The sequence below is a fragment of the Daktulosphaira vitifoliae genome, unplaced genomic scaffold, assembly GCF_025091365.1.
Source record: "Daktulosphaira vitifoliae isolate Bord-2020 unplaced genomic scaffold, ASM2509136v1 Scaffold_3, whole genome shotgun sequence".
NCBI lineage: Eukaryota > Metazoa > Arthropoda > Insecta > Hemiptera > Phylloxeridae > Daktulosphaira > Daktulosphaira vitifoliae.
Window position 1 is genome coordinate 8,182,146 of NW_026099574.1, and position 17,502 is coordinate 8,199,647.

The following is a 17,502-nucleotide window of genomic DNA, read 5'->3' on the forward strand; positions in this document are numbered from 1 at the left end:
TTTTTTTTTTTTTTTTTTGTATAATCATTATTCGATTTACACGTAGCTCTTATTATTGTTTTTGTCCACTTGGTGTCCGAGAACTATCGATCGGACACGGGTCGCGATAGCCAAGCGAAGAAGATTTATTCGACCTGACATATTAATATATCATTGTGTAAAAGCGTATAGAGCATGCATATATTGCAATGACGAGGTAGAATTTGATAATAATCACGTAAAAAAAAAAAAAAATATTGTAGCGTAATACATTACATTAATGAGGCGTTGATGTCTCATTGTTGCACCCCATTTTCTTTTCTAACTGATTATGTATAAGTGTGAATAAAAATTGATATGTATACATGTAAACCAAAAGATTATAAAAAATTTGTGACAATAGTATATTTTAGTATTATTTACTAGTTTTTTTAAGTTCAAATAATTTTTCGAACACTAGATCTAATATTGAAAATTGTATATAGCCTAGGTCCAGGCTAGTAAATATTAATAAAAAATTATTTAAAATTCACATTAAATAATTCGTTTTGGTGTTTAAGATAATCCGATTTTCAAAAAGTTGATTTAACTTTGAAATGTTACATTACATTAAGAGCGCTAAAAAATGTGACTATCAAATACTTGGCTTGTTTCCTTTTCTTCTGTTACCTATTGAATTGTCTCCTTTAGTGCTTATTATGACGTAAATTATATAAGACCAAACGTCGAGACCGGACGGGAGGGTGTCGGCTGATAATGGAAAACGCAGCAGCTTATTACACACATAGATAATGTCACGGGGAAACATCTCATAATGTACCCTTTGTTCGTGTGGTATAACATTCATCATAAGTACTGGTTAGTATTATTATTATTATTATTATTACTGTCTGTGTGTCCATCTCTCTCGTTTTCCAAAACCCGATCCATTAACGGCCACACGCCTCTTGTTTATGGAACGAAAAACTAAAAAAACCTAAAGAATGATCAATAAGACTGTGTGTGTAATACGACGATAATCGTCTAAAATGGGATTTACCACCAAACCCTGCGGTGCAGTTGCGGTTTATGGCTCGGACACCATATCGGACCGCAATCGATTTCTTCTAATAATCCTGTAGTAACACCTCCACATAGGTAATATGTACATTAATATTTATGATAACGATAATACACATCAAGTGATGCGGTTGTTGTTTTTTTCTGCTTCGTATGGTCACAAAGTCATTCAACTCTTAGACGCTATCAAAAATTCTTTACGCGGCTTAAAACAATAATAAATTCGTGTATCGATTTAGGAGTAATACCGGAGGTCTGAGGCACGACGTCTGTAATCCGAGTGAACTTTAACGGTACTGTTAGGGTCAGCTCTAGTTTTATAAGGTTTATCGAATGCACGCACATCTATATTGTATAGTAATTCTATATTGAATCATTATACAAGTAATGTTAATAAATGTAGAAAAGTTAAGTTATCAGAAATGTTTGTTAAATTACATCTAAAAAATGTTTACAGCGACATTTATATTACTTAAAGAAAATTGAACCGTTTACTTCCACTTTATTGGATTTTAAATGCGAAATATTTTATGTTAATCAATTCACCGAGTTGAATAAGTGGCAGATATATACATAATGGTATGTAAATATCTGAGGCACTTTATTGACTTTGGGAGATAAAAATAAAGAAACGTTAAACAATTGGCCGTCGATTAGCTCCTAAGGTTGTATTATACGATAAAGTTCGTCGGTCACGACCAAAACGTGGACACGACTGTGATTCGACGTAAAACACTACGGTCTTGAAATCCAGTCTAGATAAAAATAAGAGTACGTTGGAAATAATATATTACATAAAATATGGACGTGTGTACGACCGGTCGTCATTCGTCTACAGCTGACCACGATTACATTTGTATTATTTCATTATAATCCGTAAAAATGTAAAATTCATTATACTTATTCATTATAACCAATTAAAAAATGGTCACCGCGGCAAAAAGAAAAAAACGTCAATTTCATCTCGTCGGCAGCATACACAGCAACAGACATCGAAAAAATATTCAATCACGTAGTAATGTAACTACATTAATTATCACCTACAGTGGTAAGAGCGTGTAATGTACAGTTAATGTACAATGTGTTCAAAGTTTGGGTTAGGTAGAGAGTTATCGTTATTATGATTACCAGGTGTGTAATACGAACATGTAACAAACTGCAAGGGAAACCGTGGAATACACGAATAGGGGAAATAACGCTCATGGCTTTCAGCGGGTGCACAGAGTTCGGTTTTAAAGGGTTTCTTCGGGCACTACGATTTTTCAAGTGAAAGTCCTCCGCAGCCGTCACACAGATGGTGACTATAATATAGAACAGAAGAAGCCTCGGACTCCAACAGTGTAATCAACCGTAAACGTTAAACCGAGAGCATCGGATGATGTTTCACCGCGGGAAGACACGAGTCTTTCGGTTAAAACATTTAATATTTTTTAAATAAAAATGATTAAACCGCCGCTGTTATGTTGTTGATGCACACCCGTAATAGACTTTCGGCTCAGGTTACACGGTGTTTTGTACACATATGAGTAAACACTAGCAAAACGTCGTTTCCGTGAAATCGTATATTATTGTACGTAGGCTGTGTTTTTTTATTTATAATCATTTTTCTTTATAAAAAAAAAACCATGTATAGAATTTCGTGCGGTGTTCACTAAATAACCAGACGCTAAACAAGACGATACCATGTTCGACTTATACGCTGGCCGGTTAATTATGAGTGTGTAGAAAAGCGGCTTAAAGGAGAGTTAATCGTTAGTAACAGTATGATCGCGGTTAACGTTTAGAAATTGTCCTCAGACTGACGGTGGTTATTGGCTGGAATGTATAGAAAATAAAACCAGGGCAATTTTTTAACTATGTATTTACTTGTGTACATTCGTGGTCTGTTGGTTTTATACGCCATGCGATCAGTGCACCGCAATAATTAGGCGTGTATAAACGAAAATAATATTTACATATAATAGATGTGTACAATTATTTTTCTACGGTTTTACGATAGCGCAGAAGACTGACTTTCACTGGCATTACTTTGGTTGTCCATTGACGACCGTTTAACGAGAGCTATTGAGTCATAGCCAGTGTCACAGACATGGAGTTTAGCATCGACGAGTCATGTCGCGCTTACCGACTTCGGCCGCACAAATACACACACACACGTGTTATGAATGCGTTCGTATTCAGGTAACGTACAGGAAATATAGTTTAATAGCGACCAAACGCGGAATCGTGGCGACACGATGACGGCCGTGCTTAGGATAAGAGGATACCGCAAACTGGCAGGAGTGGCGTCCGTCAGATTGCATGGAACGCGCGTACGCTGCAAGTCTTATGGGCTTGCATTTTTCATTACTACATAAAAGTATTTCATGTGTTCCCGGAATAGTGAACGGCGAATAGTGAACACGTGCCGTGGCCGGCGGGCAATATAAAAAATAAAAAGCAAACAATGGTAACGAACAACTATTGTAATTATAAGAACGACTGCAGATGCAGCCAATACTTGTGACGTATGAGGGGAAACTCGTGGGCACAACTTTCGATGATTTTAGGTGCCTCACAAACCGAGTACATGTCCGAATAAACATCTTTAGTCCATCTTTGTTTTTCCTCTGGTCGAAACACTCTGGGCATGGGTGGAAAAATAAACGCTAACTGCTCGGGCCGTCTTTGCCGACGGGTACTTAATTAACGGCGTCGGTCTAGCGGCGTCATTTATCATCTAACTGCAAACACTATATGGTTAGGAGGTTATCCTACACATGCACAAGCCGCGACGGTATTTAAAAACCCGTTGGCCGCATAACACTATTGTTATTATTGTTGTTGGAACACTTGAGAGAAATCTGTTTGGCTCGTTTAAAATAAAAACCGTTTGATTAATACAATAAATACTCAGAGACGGTACTCGTGTGTTTCACTGCCACTTTCGTTTGTATACAGTACCGGCGTTCAAGTCATCGTCACTCCGGCCTGTGTGGGTTAATGATGATGACCAACGGCTCAAAAAATCGCGGGCGTCGTTCGTTATTTGGAAGCCTTATGGATATATTTGTTATTAACGCTGAAAATACGTTTTGTCGAGCTCATCGTCGGGCTTTTCTCTTTGCGGCGCGCTTCCTAAAGAAGAAAGGATATCGAATTGTACGAGTTGGTATTAAGGTTGTGACGTACGCCGTCATTGACGAGGATGTCCTCAAGGTTATGTCGCGTCGACGAGGAGTTTCTGTGGACCGAAACGCATCCTGGCTGTGTCAAATCTTGCGGAAATCTGACATTTCTGATCTCACCAGTAGAAGAACCGACAGAGGATAGGCCGCACCAAAATATATTCCGGTTTCAAAAAATTACAGTTTAAAAATAATAATAATAATAAACACTAAGCCCGCGGTCGAGAAAATCGTTATAATATAAACGTCGCCGTTCATCCCGAATTCCATCTGGTATTTATTATTATTATATCTGTATATGGTCCGGTGATTATCGGTCAACTCGCGGACCGGTTTTGTTCCCCCTTGACCTTCTTCCGTTCGACCCGTACAGTGTAGTACCGTCTGTGAGAAGAAAAAAACACTAACTCGACCCGAACCGAGAGGTGTCAGCGTACAACGATTAGCGGCTTTCACGGGGCGGACCCGATCGGCTACCGGTGTTTGTTTGCAACGTGCAATGACAACAAATTCTCAGTCTTCGTTTATGTACGCCCAAAAAACAATAATTAGTAATTATTATTATGTATAGTTATCGATGAGTAATTATTCACTCGTCGGAATAAATTAATAAATTATTGGTGTTTATGAACATAAAATACCAAACACCTTAAGTTAGGTTTAGGCTCAACTAATTTATGCTTGGAAATTTTAATTAAGTAAACTTAAAATGTGTATCACTAATTTAATTTGTTTACAACTAGAATAACAACAGAGACTATTATTTTTTTTACGACGTATTTCTAAAAATAAGTAATTGGTCTTCCTCTAAATGAAATTTGTATGATTATTCAATGAAAGAACATGCACAAGATAGGGGTGTATTATATATATGAAGTATACTTTTTTTTCGGCTCGTTCAAGTTTCGTTCGGTAACCTCGTTGCCGGCACATCATCCGAATAAAGCACCTAATAATAATATATGCAAACCAGTTTTTTTTTTTTTTTTTTTTGAGTTTAGGATGATTACACAGTGTTCGATCGAATCAATTATTTACATTTGATAATTTTCAAACGGATGGGTTCGAGTCCCAAAATAAATTATCATAATAATATTGCTATCCACATATTTTTATATTAAATGCGTAGTAATTATTAAAATGAATCTTCGGTCGACTGTCGGCTATCGCAATGTCGCCAACCCGGAATAGGTTTTATACCTGCGGCTATGGTAAGGTATTTATAAAATAAAAAAAAAACAACGATTTAACATATCTAAGCGCTGTGAAACGGTCCATGGGTACCTATCATAGTCCTACTGATTAATTGATGGCGCATCTAAGACTTCATGGAAACGTCGCCAGTCGGTCGGTAAGACCGGCAAACAGTACACGGACCGCACGACTGATCGCCGTGTCTATTTATGCGTTCCGGAAAGTTAAAAGCGAACTGCCCATGTTTAATACAACACAACATTATTGCGTCTTCTTGCCGGTGAATTATTACTGTTATCACAATCGTAAAACAATAAAAGCCAACGCGATACTCAATATAGGCCGAGCGTTACCACGATTCGACATGAAACCAGTTTCCGGACTTGTGTATTCAATAATATATTACTCTCTCGCAAGGTACACGTGTAAATAAATAATAATTTTCTATATGTTTTGTGACAAGAAGCGACTGTAGAAATAACAAATGGAAAGAAGAAACGTTTTGGCGATCTACTTTTTAGAGGACGCGACCGGTTTAAATGCGTCCGGCCGCACGTGGTGATTTTTTTCCCAAAAGGAAACTGACTTGTTGAGAGTATAAGCGCGCGACTACTAAGCGTTTTCGTATGACAGCTGTTATATGATTGTTGTTTATTGTATTTGTACACTTAGTCGATGATGGACGCGCGGCATATTGCAGTGAAAGCGAAAATTCTTGCAAAAAACCAACGAGCCTGCAACGTCGTATGACGGTGATTTTCATATTATTTTTTACTATTAGATGTCCATACATAATGTATAACAATAAAAATAATCGTTTTTAATATGGATACCGTAAAAATATCGCAGTCCGGCTTTACCTAAAATTCGGTCTACTTACGTCGGTACATAAATATTTTTCCGTTGGTATTATTATTATTATACAACCAAACTATATGTTGTTGGCTGACAGCAATTACCGTTTGGCTATTTTAATATAAAATTATCGTATCGGTTTAGAAAGACGGTCAGATCGATAATAATATACGTCAACAACTTGGTAATAAATTATATCATAACAGTTGATCACTTTTAATATCAATTAAAATCAAAAATATATTTTAAGTATTAATTAAATAAAAAGGGCTAAACACATACTGTTATAAGAAATTCTATCGGAAGATCGCATTTCGTAAAAAATTATTTCAAGATTAACCAAAGTCGGAGGAAAATTCAACAGAATCTAAACGAATATTCTAGAGTAAAGCTTTCTCACTCAAAATGCATTACCTATTGTCTATATACGGGTGTATATCTAATTTACTATTGATAAGAGTCTTACCTCGATATTGTTTATGATGTGTTTGCAGTTGGCTGGTGAGACGGAATCCTTAATTGATATGACTACGTTATCGTAGCCGCCCGACCGGTAAACGGCCGGCGAAGCGGTCGCTAAGCAGCAAAGCGCCGCCAAAAACCGTAAAACGGTAGCCATTTTTTTAATATTATAATAAAATTGTCAAAAACAGTTTTTTTTTAAATGTTCAAAAGTATAGACTTGAGTCTTGTGGCGGGTTCGTGGATATCCCTAATTTAATGTCGAGACACTGGTATTTCAGAAAAATTTGACTTCATCGTCGACCCGGTTCAGAAGGCACGACCATTAAATTATTATTTTTTAATTATTAGACTTTCAATACTTTGATAAAATAAAGGCAGCCAATGTCCGTTGCCAAGTGACGGTGTAATCACACGCACAAAACACAATTATAAAAACAGTTTATCGATCAAACTCGAACTGCAAACTAGACATTAAGCCGTATATCGACCGATGGTATTTTGTAACAAAAAAAAATTTTAAATCTTAATGTCAACTCGACCGAACACGACACAAAAAAACCAAAGGTACGAGACAAACGCAATGCTTTCAGGTCGCGACGAACACGACAAACTGTACGGCGACGGAGACGTGCTTTGCCAGCGACGTAGAAAACTGAACTGAGCAGTCGAGTGCTTTACGGCGGGGAACAGGTACACACTGAACACCAGTCACCGACGATACCGGCCGCTCTCGTCGGGAGGCGCTGTTGTCGGCATCACGATCAAATGGTTAATATATTTATTGTAAACTGTTAACAACGTTATATTTTTGTGGTGATTCCAATATGGTTCAGAGAATGGGTCAATCGTTGTCAACAAAACGTTATTTGTGAGAAATTTGTTCAAAATTTTATAAAGTGAGCACTGTACGACATAATTTAAATGTTTTTAAGTATAACATAATTTATACAATATTTTCTATAAATGAAAAAACTGCCCAGAATATGGACCCGTAATTTTTTTTTAATGTCTTTAATCTGTGTTTAAGAACACACATAAAGTAAAATTACATCATTAGTAGGTTTCAAACGTGATAAACAAGCTTTTTACAGGCGTGTAAAACAATGTCTCGCTTGCAAAAAAAAAAAAATTAAAAACTAATTGCTTTGGCTGCACCTAAAACCATCCGGTAGAAACAGGCTGGGAACTCTTGTATATGTTAACTAAAGAAAAATTATCGAGTACATAATAATAGTATTGAAATAATATTACTAGGTAATATTATAAATTATAATAATAAAGCATATATCAATTTTGTAATAAAAATAAACGTGGCTAATAAACTATTCATTTTTCAAATTATAATTGAGGTCGCATCTAAAGTGGTTTTTTTTTAACTCTCAATTTTTTTTAACAAGTTTTTTTAGAAATCGATAAGTGCGCTATCCGAAGATGATTGAGAATTATTAGAAAACTTACTGTCGATGTAATTATTCAAATCCGTATAACACTAGTGATTTATTGCCGGAAACAATATTGGGTAGATTTGACTAAAGTTTTTCAAAATTTAAATTCGTCGAATATTATTAATTCATACGCATAGATAAATTATTAGTAATACTATGAAAACGTATTGGTTTTAGTTTTGTCTTTTATCTCATTCAGTAGTTCTATTGCAGGTAAAGTATTCTAATATATATTTTCTGTTCCTAAAATATTTTAATAGAAAATCGATGTAAGATTAAAAAAATGTCAAATACAATCGTACAGGTAGTAATATTATTTTCGATGGTGTATACGATTATAATAACTATAAACGGATAGCCATTGATATGTCGGGTGGACTTTATAAGGGTTTTATACTACTCTTTCGTTCGACAATAATAATTTTATTGAAACTACTATAACTAGCTGTGGGTACTGTCTACAACTTGCTAATCAAAATTCGATTATGTCCGTGGCCCGTGTACTGTGAAAATCAAGTTCAAGAATAGCTTCAGTCGATTGTGGTTTGCTAGGTTTTATCATGTGCTAGTACTGTGTCGCATAGTAAACCAATAATTGATAAACTATCGTAGCTGACTACTTGACCGATTTTCTCTGCCGGGTCATCGTCGTGGAACAATGTAACATATATTTGGTAGTAATACATGCAGAAAGTTAACTGATTTTACTTGGCTGGTATACCCGTGCAAGGTATTCGTCATTTTTCGCCTAATGAATTGCGGACGTGACTTAACTTCATTATGCGGTTTGCGCGCCGCTCTATTACTTATTCTTACCGTTGTCTGGATCTTTTTAATATGGCTTTCCATTTTTTTTTATATTGTCTATGACTTCTTTAAATTCTCCTTAGTCTTTCTCGTTTGCCGCTATTTCCATCAATGACAGTTTTAACGGTAGTAGCGCATACATATAAGTGCCCAATTTTATTAAGTACACAGGATATGTATCACACACGTCCTCCAGTGGTCAGTTGAACGAATAGAGTCAGTCTTCGTTGTTGATACGCCCAAGTCCCTCGGTTAACAGGCTATCGCATACAAAAGGTTAGGCTAATTTTTCATTCATTACAGTTCAATTAACATAAAACATGCAACTAAACGAGTACAATAACGTAATTTGACTTTTTGTTGTTTAGATTTAATGGTTGTTATATAACATGACTATTAGACAATTTCGAGGTGTCATAAAAATTATAACACTGGAAGTCTCCGAGTAATTTTTTTCCAAAAAAAAATAAAATTATAGTATAAGAGAGTAATTTTCAAACGGTTTTTTTAAATGTCAAACTGAAGAATATGAACGTTTAAAAACGTGATTGTATACTCTGTACCTAAACTAAGACTATCGTGTATTATTTTCTTTAGTATCCATTAGAGCGACTAGTATATGAAATGCCATAGGCTACTTGACGCAGTAATACTTATTTCAGGACCTTTTACCACACGTCAAGAACCTGTGATTATTGTCACGGGATCATTGTAGCGTGACTTCTTTTACCTGCAGACATTTCTGCACCCTCATCGATGGAAATCGCGAATAAGGTACCTGTATTTCGAGGGTCGGTTTGATGTATCCCGAACTAAGTGGCTTCATTTAGCTAGCAGGGATAATGGGTACACATAGGTGGTAATCGAAACATTTTTCGATTATTATTTTGTATTTGTTTGTTTCCCCTATTTATTTTTGATAATATCAAATGCGTTTTATGGACTCAGTCGAAACACTCATAACCCATAAAATTTACTCTACAAGCTTTTTACAAACACAAACAATGTAGAGTGGCTTGGAATAAAACCATTGAATAAAAGCACAGGTCGAGTATAACTGTACATCACGCAGCAGCACTTACTCATACACAGGTGCACATTAAACTTGAGCTTATATACATGTTGTATTATAAGCCACGTAATACTGTAGTGTACAAGGGTGTGCCATTAACACACGAGTAAATAATTTTTGTTAACAAAACACATACGACGCAAAATTATATAGAAACGCCGGCAAAGTGTTTTCTATGAACTACATCGCCGGTCGGTCTGAGCCAATGGACAAATATCACACCGTTATTGTCATAAACGCCATTCATAAGTCGGAAAACGTGATTTTTTCAATTTTTTTTTTTTTTAATAATTTGTTTACATATGCACAACTTGAGGTCTGGTTTAGCCCAGTGTAGTGGTCGGGCCGTGTAAAATGACAAATTCCATTTGTTAGTGACAATTGAAATCCACCATCGAAGGGATCATTAGAAGATCCCGTACAAACATAATATAATCATTTTGGAGGACCAAACGTATCGGACCGGATGTCCGTGCACACGTTTATGTTGCTAACGGAACACACAAATCCTAAACATACACACGTACAGCGGAGAAATCCCTTACCACCCGTGAAGATATTTTCTTGAATTGCTATAAGATTATTTTGGGCGGTGTCGATCATTCAGTGCGTTATCGCTGTGTTCGACTATTGCACGCGTCACAGCAAATGGATTAACATTTCCCCTCTTGTGCAAAACACTAACCCACGTTTCTGGTAGTACCCCGTGCCGTTGATCAAACGGGTGCCTGAAGTTTGCGGGCGACAGGTCGGGTGGCGAAAACGTTATTAAAGATTCACTAGATTCGTCCGACCCTTGTACTCGCGACTTAATCGAAAAGCCGTTTTCAATAGCGCAGTAAAAGTAATGAAAAAAGTTATTTTTTCTAAAAGTAAAAAAGGTTTTTTTTTTTTACAAAGAAAAAAAAGTTTCCTTTCTGGTTTATCATTACAATAATAGCGTCAACGTTGAAATATTACATTCTCCCTTCGGCATCGACTCGTTTGACGACTCTTTCTACCACCTCCACCACTACCCCTTTTATGGGTACAATCGAGCGAGACAAATATAAATGTAAAAAGGAAACGTACCGGGTGACACCACACGCAGTAAACAACCAAACAGGATTAGTGTATCTCTTTTAGCTATTCTAACCGCTTATAAGAATTCGTGCATCCTGCTTAAAAAACATGAATTGTGTGTGCCTTATAATTTATTTCACTCTTTTGTACGCTGCTCGAGCTGGGGGTGACAGTTATTCGGGCGGCGGCTACCGGTGGCGCGAGGTTAAACGCGCACGTTATTTTCATTTACATTATGATGTGTTGGCGACTTAATTTTATTTTTTATGACATAAAAATATCTGCAACGGGTACCGGCACATCGATTAATGCAGTGTTAACGTTTAGTAGCAGGACGTGTTTAGGGGAACGTAGTCTGGGGGGGGAGGGTAACGGAGACAAAGTCAAATGCAATTGCTTGCACCTACATATTGAGTTTGCGCGTCGTCCGCAGGCGTTTCGCACCGTTGCATTCGAACAAACACAGTTTAATTGAAAACGTGACCTAACGTTGTTCACTTCAACCTATTTGGTCGCTTATTTTTCAGCTTATCAGTAAACAACTCGCACGGAGGAAACATGAAATTGTAAAAAAAAACGTTCTTTGAAAATTGTAACGGAGACGTATATTGTGACTTATGAACAATTATGTGTAATATATTTTGTTGTTTTTGTTTGTTAAAATTTCACATCGTGTGTTATGTTTTCCCGTCGAGCCTATAGTTGTTGAAGTTCTATGAAATCGTTAAGTGTTTTGGTTAAATTACATTTTTAGAAGTTTTTCTAGTTGTTTAAAGGTTATTGGTATAGTAAAATTATTAATATCCGACCGAGTGATATGGTCGTCTTGAGTATAATATTATTTTCCACATATTTTTGTTATAAAAAACGTTTATTTTAATGAATTCGAATAAAATTACATTATTTTTGTCGACATAGAAATATGATCACGATGAAAAAGTCGTAAAACAATTAAAATAGTTGTAAGAAAAAATGTTGTTTATAATAAATTAAACATTGCGGCGACCAAGGTCGTTTCAGAAATTCTGTGTTTGCTTTTATAGTCTTGGTTGGTTCGGTGTGTGTCTATCTATTTGTCATCACTATAAATATATTACACGGCGGTTTAATCGATTTAAGTTTTGATGAGAAGAAAAAAATTCTAAGTATTAACAATCTTGTTTGTGATTTATTACTACTCACTGACATATTGTTCTTTATCCTAAACGGATAGGCGGATTTTTTTTACTAATTGCCCAATTAGATTCAATAATATCTACTTTTACTATCACTGACTGACTTCAATGGACCGCATATTGTTCTAATGTTTTGCATGGTTCAACTGTTTCGATTAAATTGCGTTTTAATAACATTATTAAAGACCGTGTTTTTTTTTAATATAATACTCTTCAAACCATGTACCGGTCGACCACGAGTGTGGTTATGTCGACTGACCAAAATTTTTATTTGGCTTTCACTTGTCTAAAAATTTAACTGAATAGAACTCAGACAACAGCAATTGTCTCTTGATGTTTTTCAGACAATCGTACGGGGGAGAATTCAACTGCACACTTATTAGTAAAAGATTTGCCGTAATAATTTTTGTGCGGACGTGATGCTGCGACGAATTCCTCCGCATCTTCGGCGTCGTCACGTAACCAATCATTGAACAAAGATCTGATTACAAGCTAACCCTTTGATTGAATTTCAGTTATGTTTTCATAGCTCCGGCCGATGCTGACACCTTGACCCGTAAGTGGTATCTCTTCGGCCGATCGCCACCGACGGTCTATCCAACGCCGTGTACTTCGACGACAACCCACGGATATCATCACACTGCAATCGACAAGTATTTCATACGTCGAGTTACTATCTACAGCATTTCATCAAAATTGAAGCCAACCAAGCTTACCGGTCATAATATTGTTGATCACACGGTTCGTTTGTTTGAAAAACATAAGGTTGTCAAAAAATCGAAAGTCACATTGTATAAACAATGACATGTTACAAAACACCCCAACAGTTGTTATTTATTAAACTTCTGGGTGTACTATAAGACTTATAAGTTCATGCCGACCTTTAGACAGAAAATATATTCATTATTTATTTATAACCTTTTGGTTTACTCCTGCTGCCGAGGGGTCAGCTTAAAGTTACAATAAAAAAAAAAAATACGCATGGTCTCGCTCTATTCTAACTTTCTTTAAAAAGGCGAAGCAATGACCCTTTCGCAATTTTTCGTAGTCGTCGACCGACTTAACCGTTAATATTGCAGTTTTAATAGCCAAAACCGAAGTTTTCGTTATCTATAGACAAACTTCCATTGAAACATAGGATAGCCGAGGAATGATCTGTTTGTATCTAACACTGCAATATTGTGTTTTAATTAACAGAATTACACAGGTGTTCATGAAATGGGGTTTCATAAGGTCTCGAATTAAAACATCTTCGTGATCAATAACCGCGGCACACTTCACTTTATAGAATACAAGAGACCGCGAGTTATCAGGAGGCCTTCAAGCAATATCACGTACCAATGTAGTGCGTCTCAAAGTTGAAACAAAAGTCGACAGCAATACATTTAATTAACGCACTCTATTGTTACCAAGTATTTTACCGAGTGTTTCGTATTTCATTGTGTTCATCTAGTTTTTTTGTTTTTTTTTTTTGGGGTCGTCATATTTGAATGATAGTTTGAACTCATCGCTTTCAATGTGTCTCCGGTGGCATGGCGGCAGGTGGCAGAACCAAGAGCAGGAGCAACAACGCCCATATATACACACTAACATGTATATATTAATTATCATTGCATTATTATTATTACTTGCACTATCTCGGTATAAAGCACACATGCGGTCTTCAAAAACAATAGATTTTCACGGACGCACTGCCTGTTTTATACATGTATAAAAAAAGTTTTCTAAAGGAAACCACATGGGCGCTGCCTTATAGGACAAGTGTGCACTATAAATCTAACGTGGTGCCTAAGAGAAAATAAATGACAAACCAAGAAGTCTTAACAAATAGGTCGTAAGTATGTATAATGCACAAGCTTGGTCGCGTGCTTCGCTGCAGGATTTGAGGTTGGATGAAATAGGATGCGACGACCCTCCACCGTTGCCACAGAAAGTCTTTTTAAAAGTCGTTTCGCGTGTAAAAAACAATACAAATATTTTATTGTGTAATGATACAGCGTTTTGTTCAGAGGGGAAGAACCGCAAAAATTACGTAAAGTCTATAGAAGACTATGCCACGTATTTATGAATAGCACTTAAATTGATGGTTGTATAACTTTGCATTTCTTATATATTTATAATAGAAATAAACTATTACAATTAATACGTTACATGAATATCATTGACTCGATTTACTGTCCGTGGAAAATATTTTCTTTATTCAGAATACAAGTTTAACACTGCCAGTTGTGTAATACCTGAAATAATTTATATTAAATATCTTTTTAGATATTCTTCGAATTACTGCAACCGCTAGTATCAATTGTGGTTCATCACTAGGTTTGTACATACTAACGTTTGTCGCGTTTCCCGTTATTGTTTTACTATGCAAATTCTTTGAGGTAATATTAAAAGGGAAACTATAATAGTCCATTGTGACGATTGCACGCACAATATGTCTGAGTTCATGATCATTTCTTCTTATGCTTGTCTACCGTGATCATTTTTCAACATACGTTTTAGCACGTTAACTACATAATGATGCGGTTAAAAAAAAAAATAGAGGTAAGATCCTCGATGTAGGAGGATCATGTGCAGTTATTTGCAGTGAGAAACTAAATACCCAAAGGTTTTTACGAGGATATCACGGCGTACAAATCGGCGCTAAAAGCCAATGCCGACGGCTATTACCCTCAGACATTCGTGTGAACTTTATGATTGACTACACAGAGTACAGTTTTAATGTACGTTATTACGCTTATTAGTGTATTGTTTGGAGAAAAACAAACGTGAAAGAGGAAAAAAACGACAAAACAATTGTGCATATTTGTATCCAAACGAGATACTAATGAGACGTTACTCGGATAAACATCGCCAGCAAACCGATCGGTCTCTGCTTCGGTTACAGGTTATAATTTCGACCACTATCGTCCGTATGATTTACAGTACATTTGGTTTAATGTATGAAGGCTACGATCATGTTTGCGGTGCCATCGAACCCAATAAGAATTTTCAGAGTTCACGAAGACCTGCTTATCTTTCCGTAAAGAACATTGTTGTTGAGATCCGAGAATTTATTCATGTCTGCTGTAACGTATCACCGTTTTCGAAGTGAGCAAACGTCTCATTAATTATCATAAGTACTTTTCATAACTTTGTTGTGTCATTTGTAAAGCTCGCGCATACATAGGTANGAAAAAAACGACAAAACAATTGTGCATATTTGTATCCAAACGAGATACTAATGAGACGTTACTCGGATAAAAATCGCCAGCAAACCGATCGGTCTCTGCTTCGGTTACAGGTTATAATTTCGACCACTATCGTCCGTATGATTTACAGTACATTTGGTTTAATGTATGAAGGCTACGATCATGTTTGCGGTGCCATCGAACCCAATAAGAATTTTCAGAGTTCACGAAGACCTGCTTATCTTTCCGTAAAGAACATTGTTGTTGAGATCCGAGAATTTATTCATGTCTGCTGTAACGTATCACCGTTTTCGAAGTGAGCAAACGTCTCATTAATTATCATAAGTACTTTTCATAACTTTGTTGTCATTTGTAAAGCTCGCGCATACACGATCAAATGAGCGGGTGATGACGAAGGTAATTTCAACGAAAAACGCAATTAATAAAGAATGTTGTACGTTTATTAATTACCAGCAATTACTTTTGTCTTTTAGAGTTTTGTGTTCGTGCGCTATGATTACCACCGCAACGCATTCCATTCCAGCACATTGTTTTACTATTGATTGTAATTACTGGCAATGAAATTATACGCATCACAACAGTTGACACGACAATACATTACTAATATTACTGAATGTGATAATTGATATCTCTAAGTATGACCAAAGAGTGTTGTTGTTTACTAAACGGGTTGATGTGCCGGCTGAAACNTTTCGAAGTGAGCAAACGTCTCATTAATTATCATAAGTACTTTTCATAACTTTGTTGTGTCATTTGTAAAGCTCGCGCATACATAGGTACACGATCAAATTTGAGGGTGATGACGAAGGTAATTTCAACGAAAAACGCAATTAATAAAGAATGTTGTACGTTTATTAATTACTAGCAATTACTTTTGTCTTTTAGAGTTTTGTGTTCGTGCGCTATGATTACCACCGCAACGCATTCCATTCCAGCACATTGTTTTACTATTGATTGTAATTACTGGCAATGAAATTATACGCATCACAACAGTTGACACGACAATACATTACTAATATTACTGAATGTGATAATTGATATCTCTAAGTATGACCAAAGAGTGTTGTTGTTTACTAAACGGGTTGATGTGCCGGCTGAAACACTTGTGGATAAGGGCTCAATCTTAATTTTTACATGATGTTACTTTTGACGTTTGACCATATCCACTTTACACTATGAACAAGACGATTATGTACTCATGACACACTCTTGTACACGTCGTTTATTTAATATGAACCGCGTATAAATATCTTTGTGTCGAGACCAACCCACCTTGGGCGAGAGTACACGAGTATTATCTTTGTATTACTTCATATAATGTAATGCTCATTAGGCAACACACGTTAACTAGACGTTGATAAGACATATGATCTAGCGGTTGACTTGCACGCGACACGTCCTACTTTGAATACTTCGAACGCTCTTTTAGTACCGAGATTCTGTCAAAATGTCGTGCAGTAGTTAAAAGCTTTAACATGGCTGCCGAATCTATTATTCAGTAGCTGCACCGATAGTGCAAATGCGATGCGTTCGGTCGTACCTGTTGTCCTTGGTAACGCGTAACTGAGCACATAATCTGCAGTAAAAAACGTCGTATAATTTTAGCGCAACCGTCAAACCGATCATTGAAAAAACGGTTCTCGGTCGTCCCCTATCACACGAGGTGTTGCGTCAACAAACCGATAACCGTCCAGTGTATTCTTCATAAATTATATAGAACCCATTTAACCGCTATCAGATAATCGTTTTGTTGCGTAACCGAGTTACTAGGCAATCATTTTCTCTACGCCGGTCAAAGACTCGTATTTCTGGGATTTTTTTTGAAATGTTTATTAGATAAACAAAACGTATACGACATTAAAGTAATTATAGACTTATACCGGCCGATGAACATAGTGTTCTGTTCAAACGTTTATCGGTAAACAACACTCTTACTAAATGTTTTTTAGATTGCGCCATGGTAACCTTTATGTACTAGTCGCACTGTAAACAAAAACGTCCGTCGATCTTTTCAAGCTGTGTGTTTTCCAG

At 36.3% G+C, this 17,502-nt stretch overlaps 1 protein-coding gene across 1 annotated transcript in view; it reads right to left on the minus strand.

Moving 5' to 3' along the window:
• Positions 1–7,393, minus strand: part of LOC126902506 (calcium-activated chloride channel regulator 1-like) — a 14,264-nt gene extending 6,871 nt beyond the window's left edge. Inside the window, exon 1 of the mRNA XM_050679868.1 lies at positions 6,721–7,393. Within this exon, the coding sequence (XP_050535825.1) occupies positions 6,721–6,873 (153 nt within the window). The 5' untranslated portion in view covers positions 6,874–7,393. The remainder of the gene's footprint in view (positions 1–6,720) is intronic.
• Positions 7,394–17,502: the final 10,109 nt, after the last annotated feature.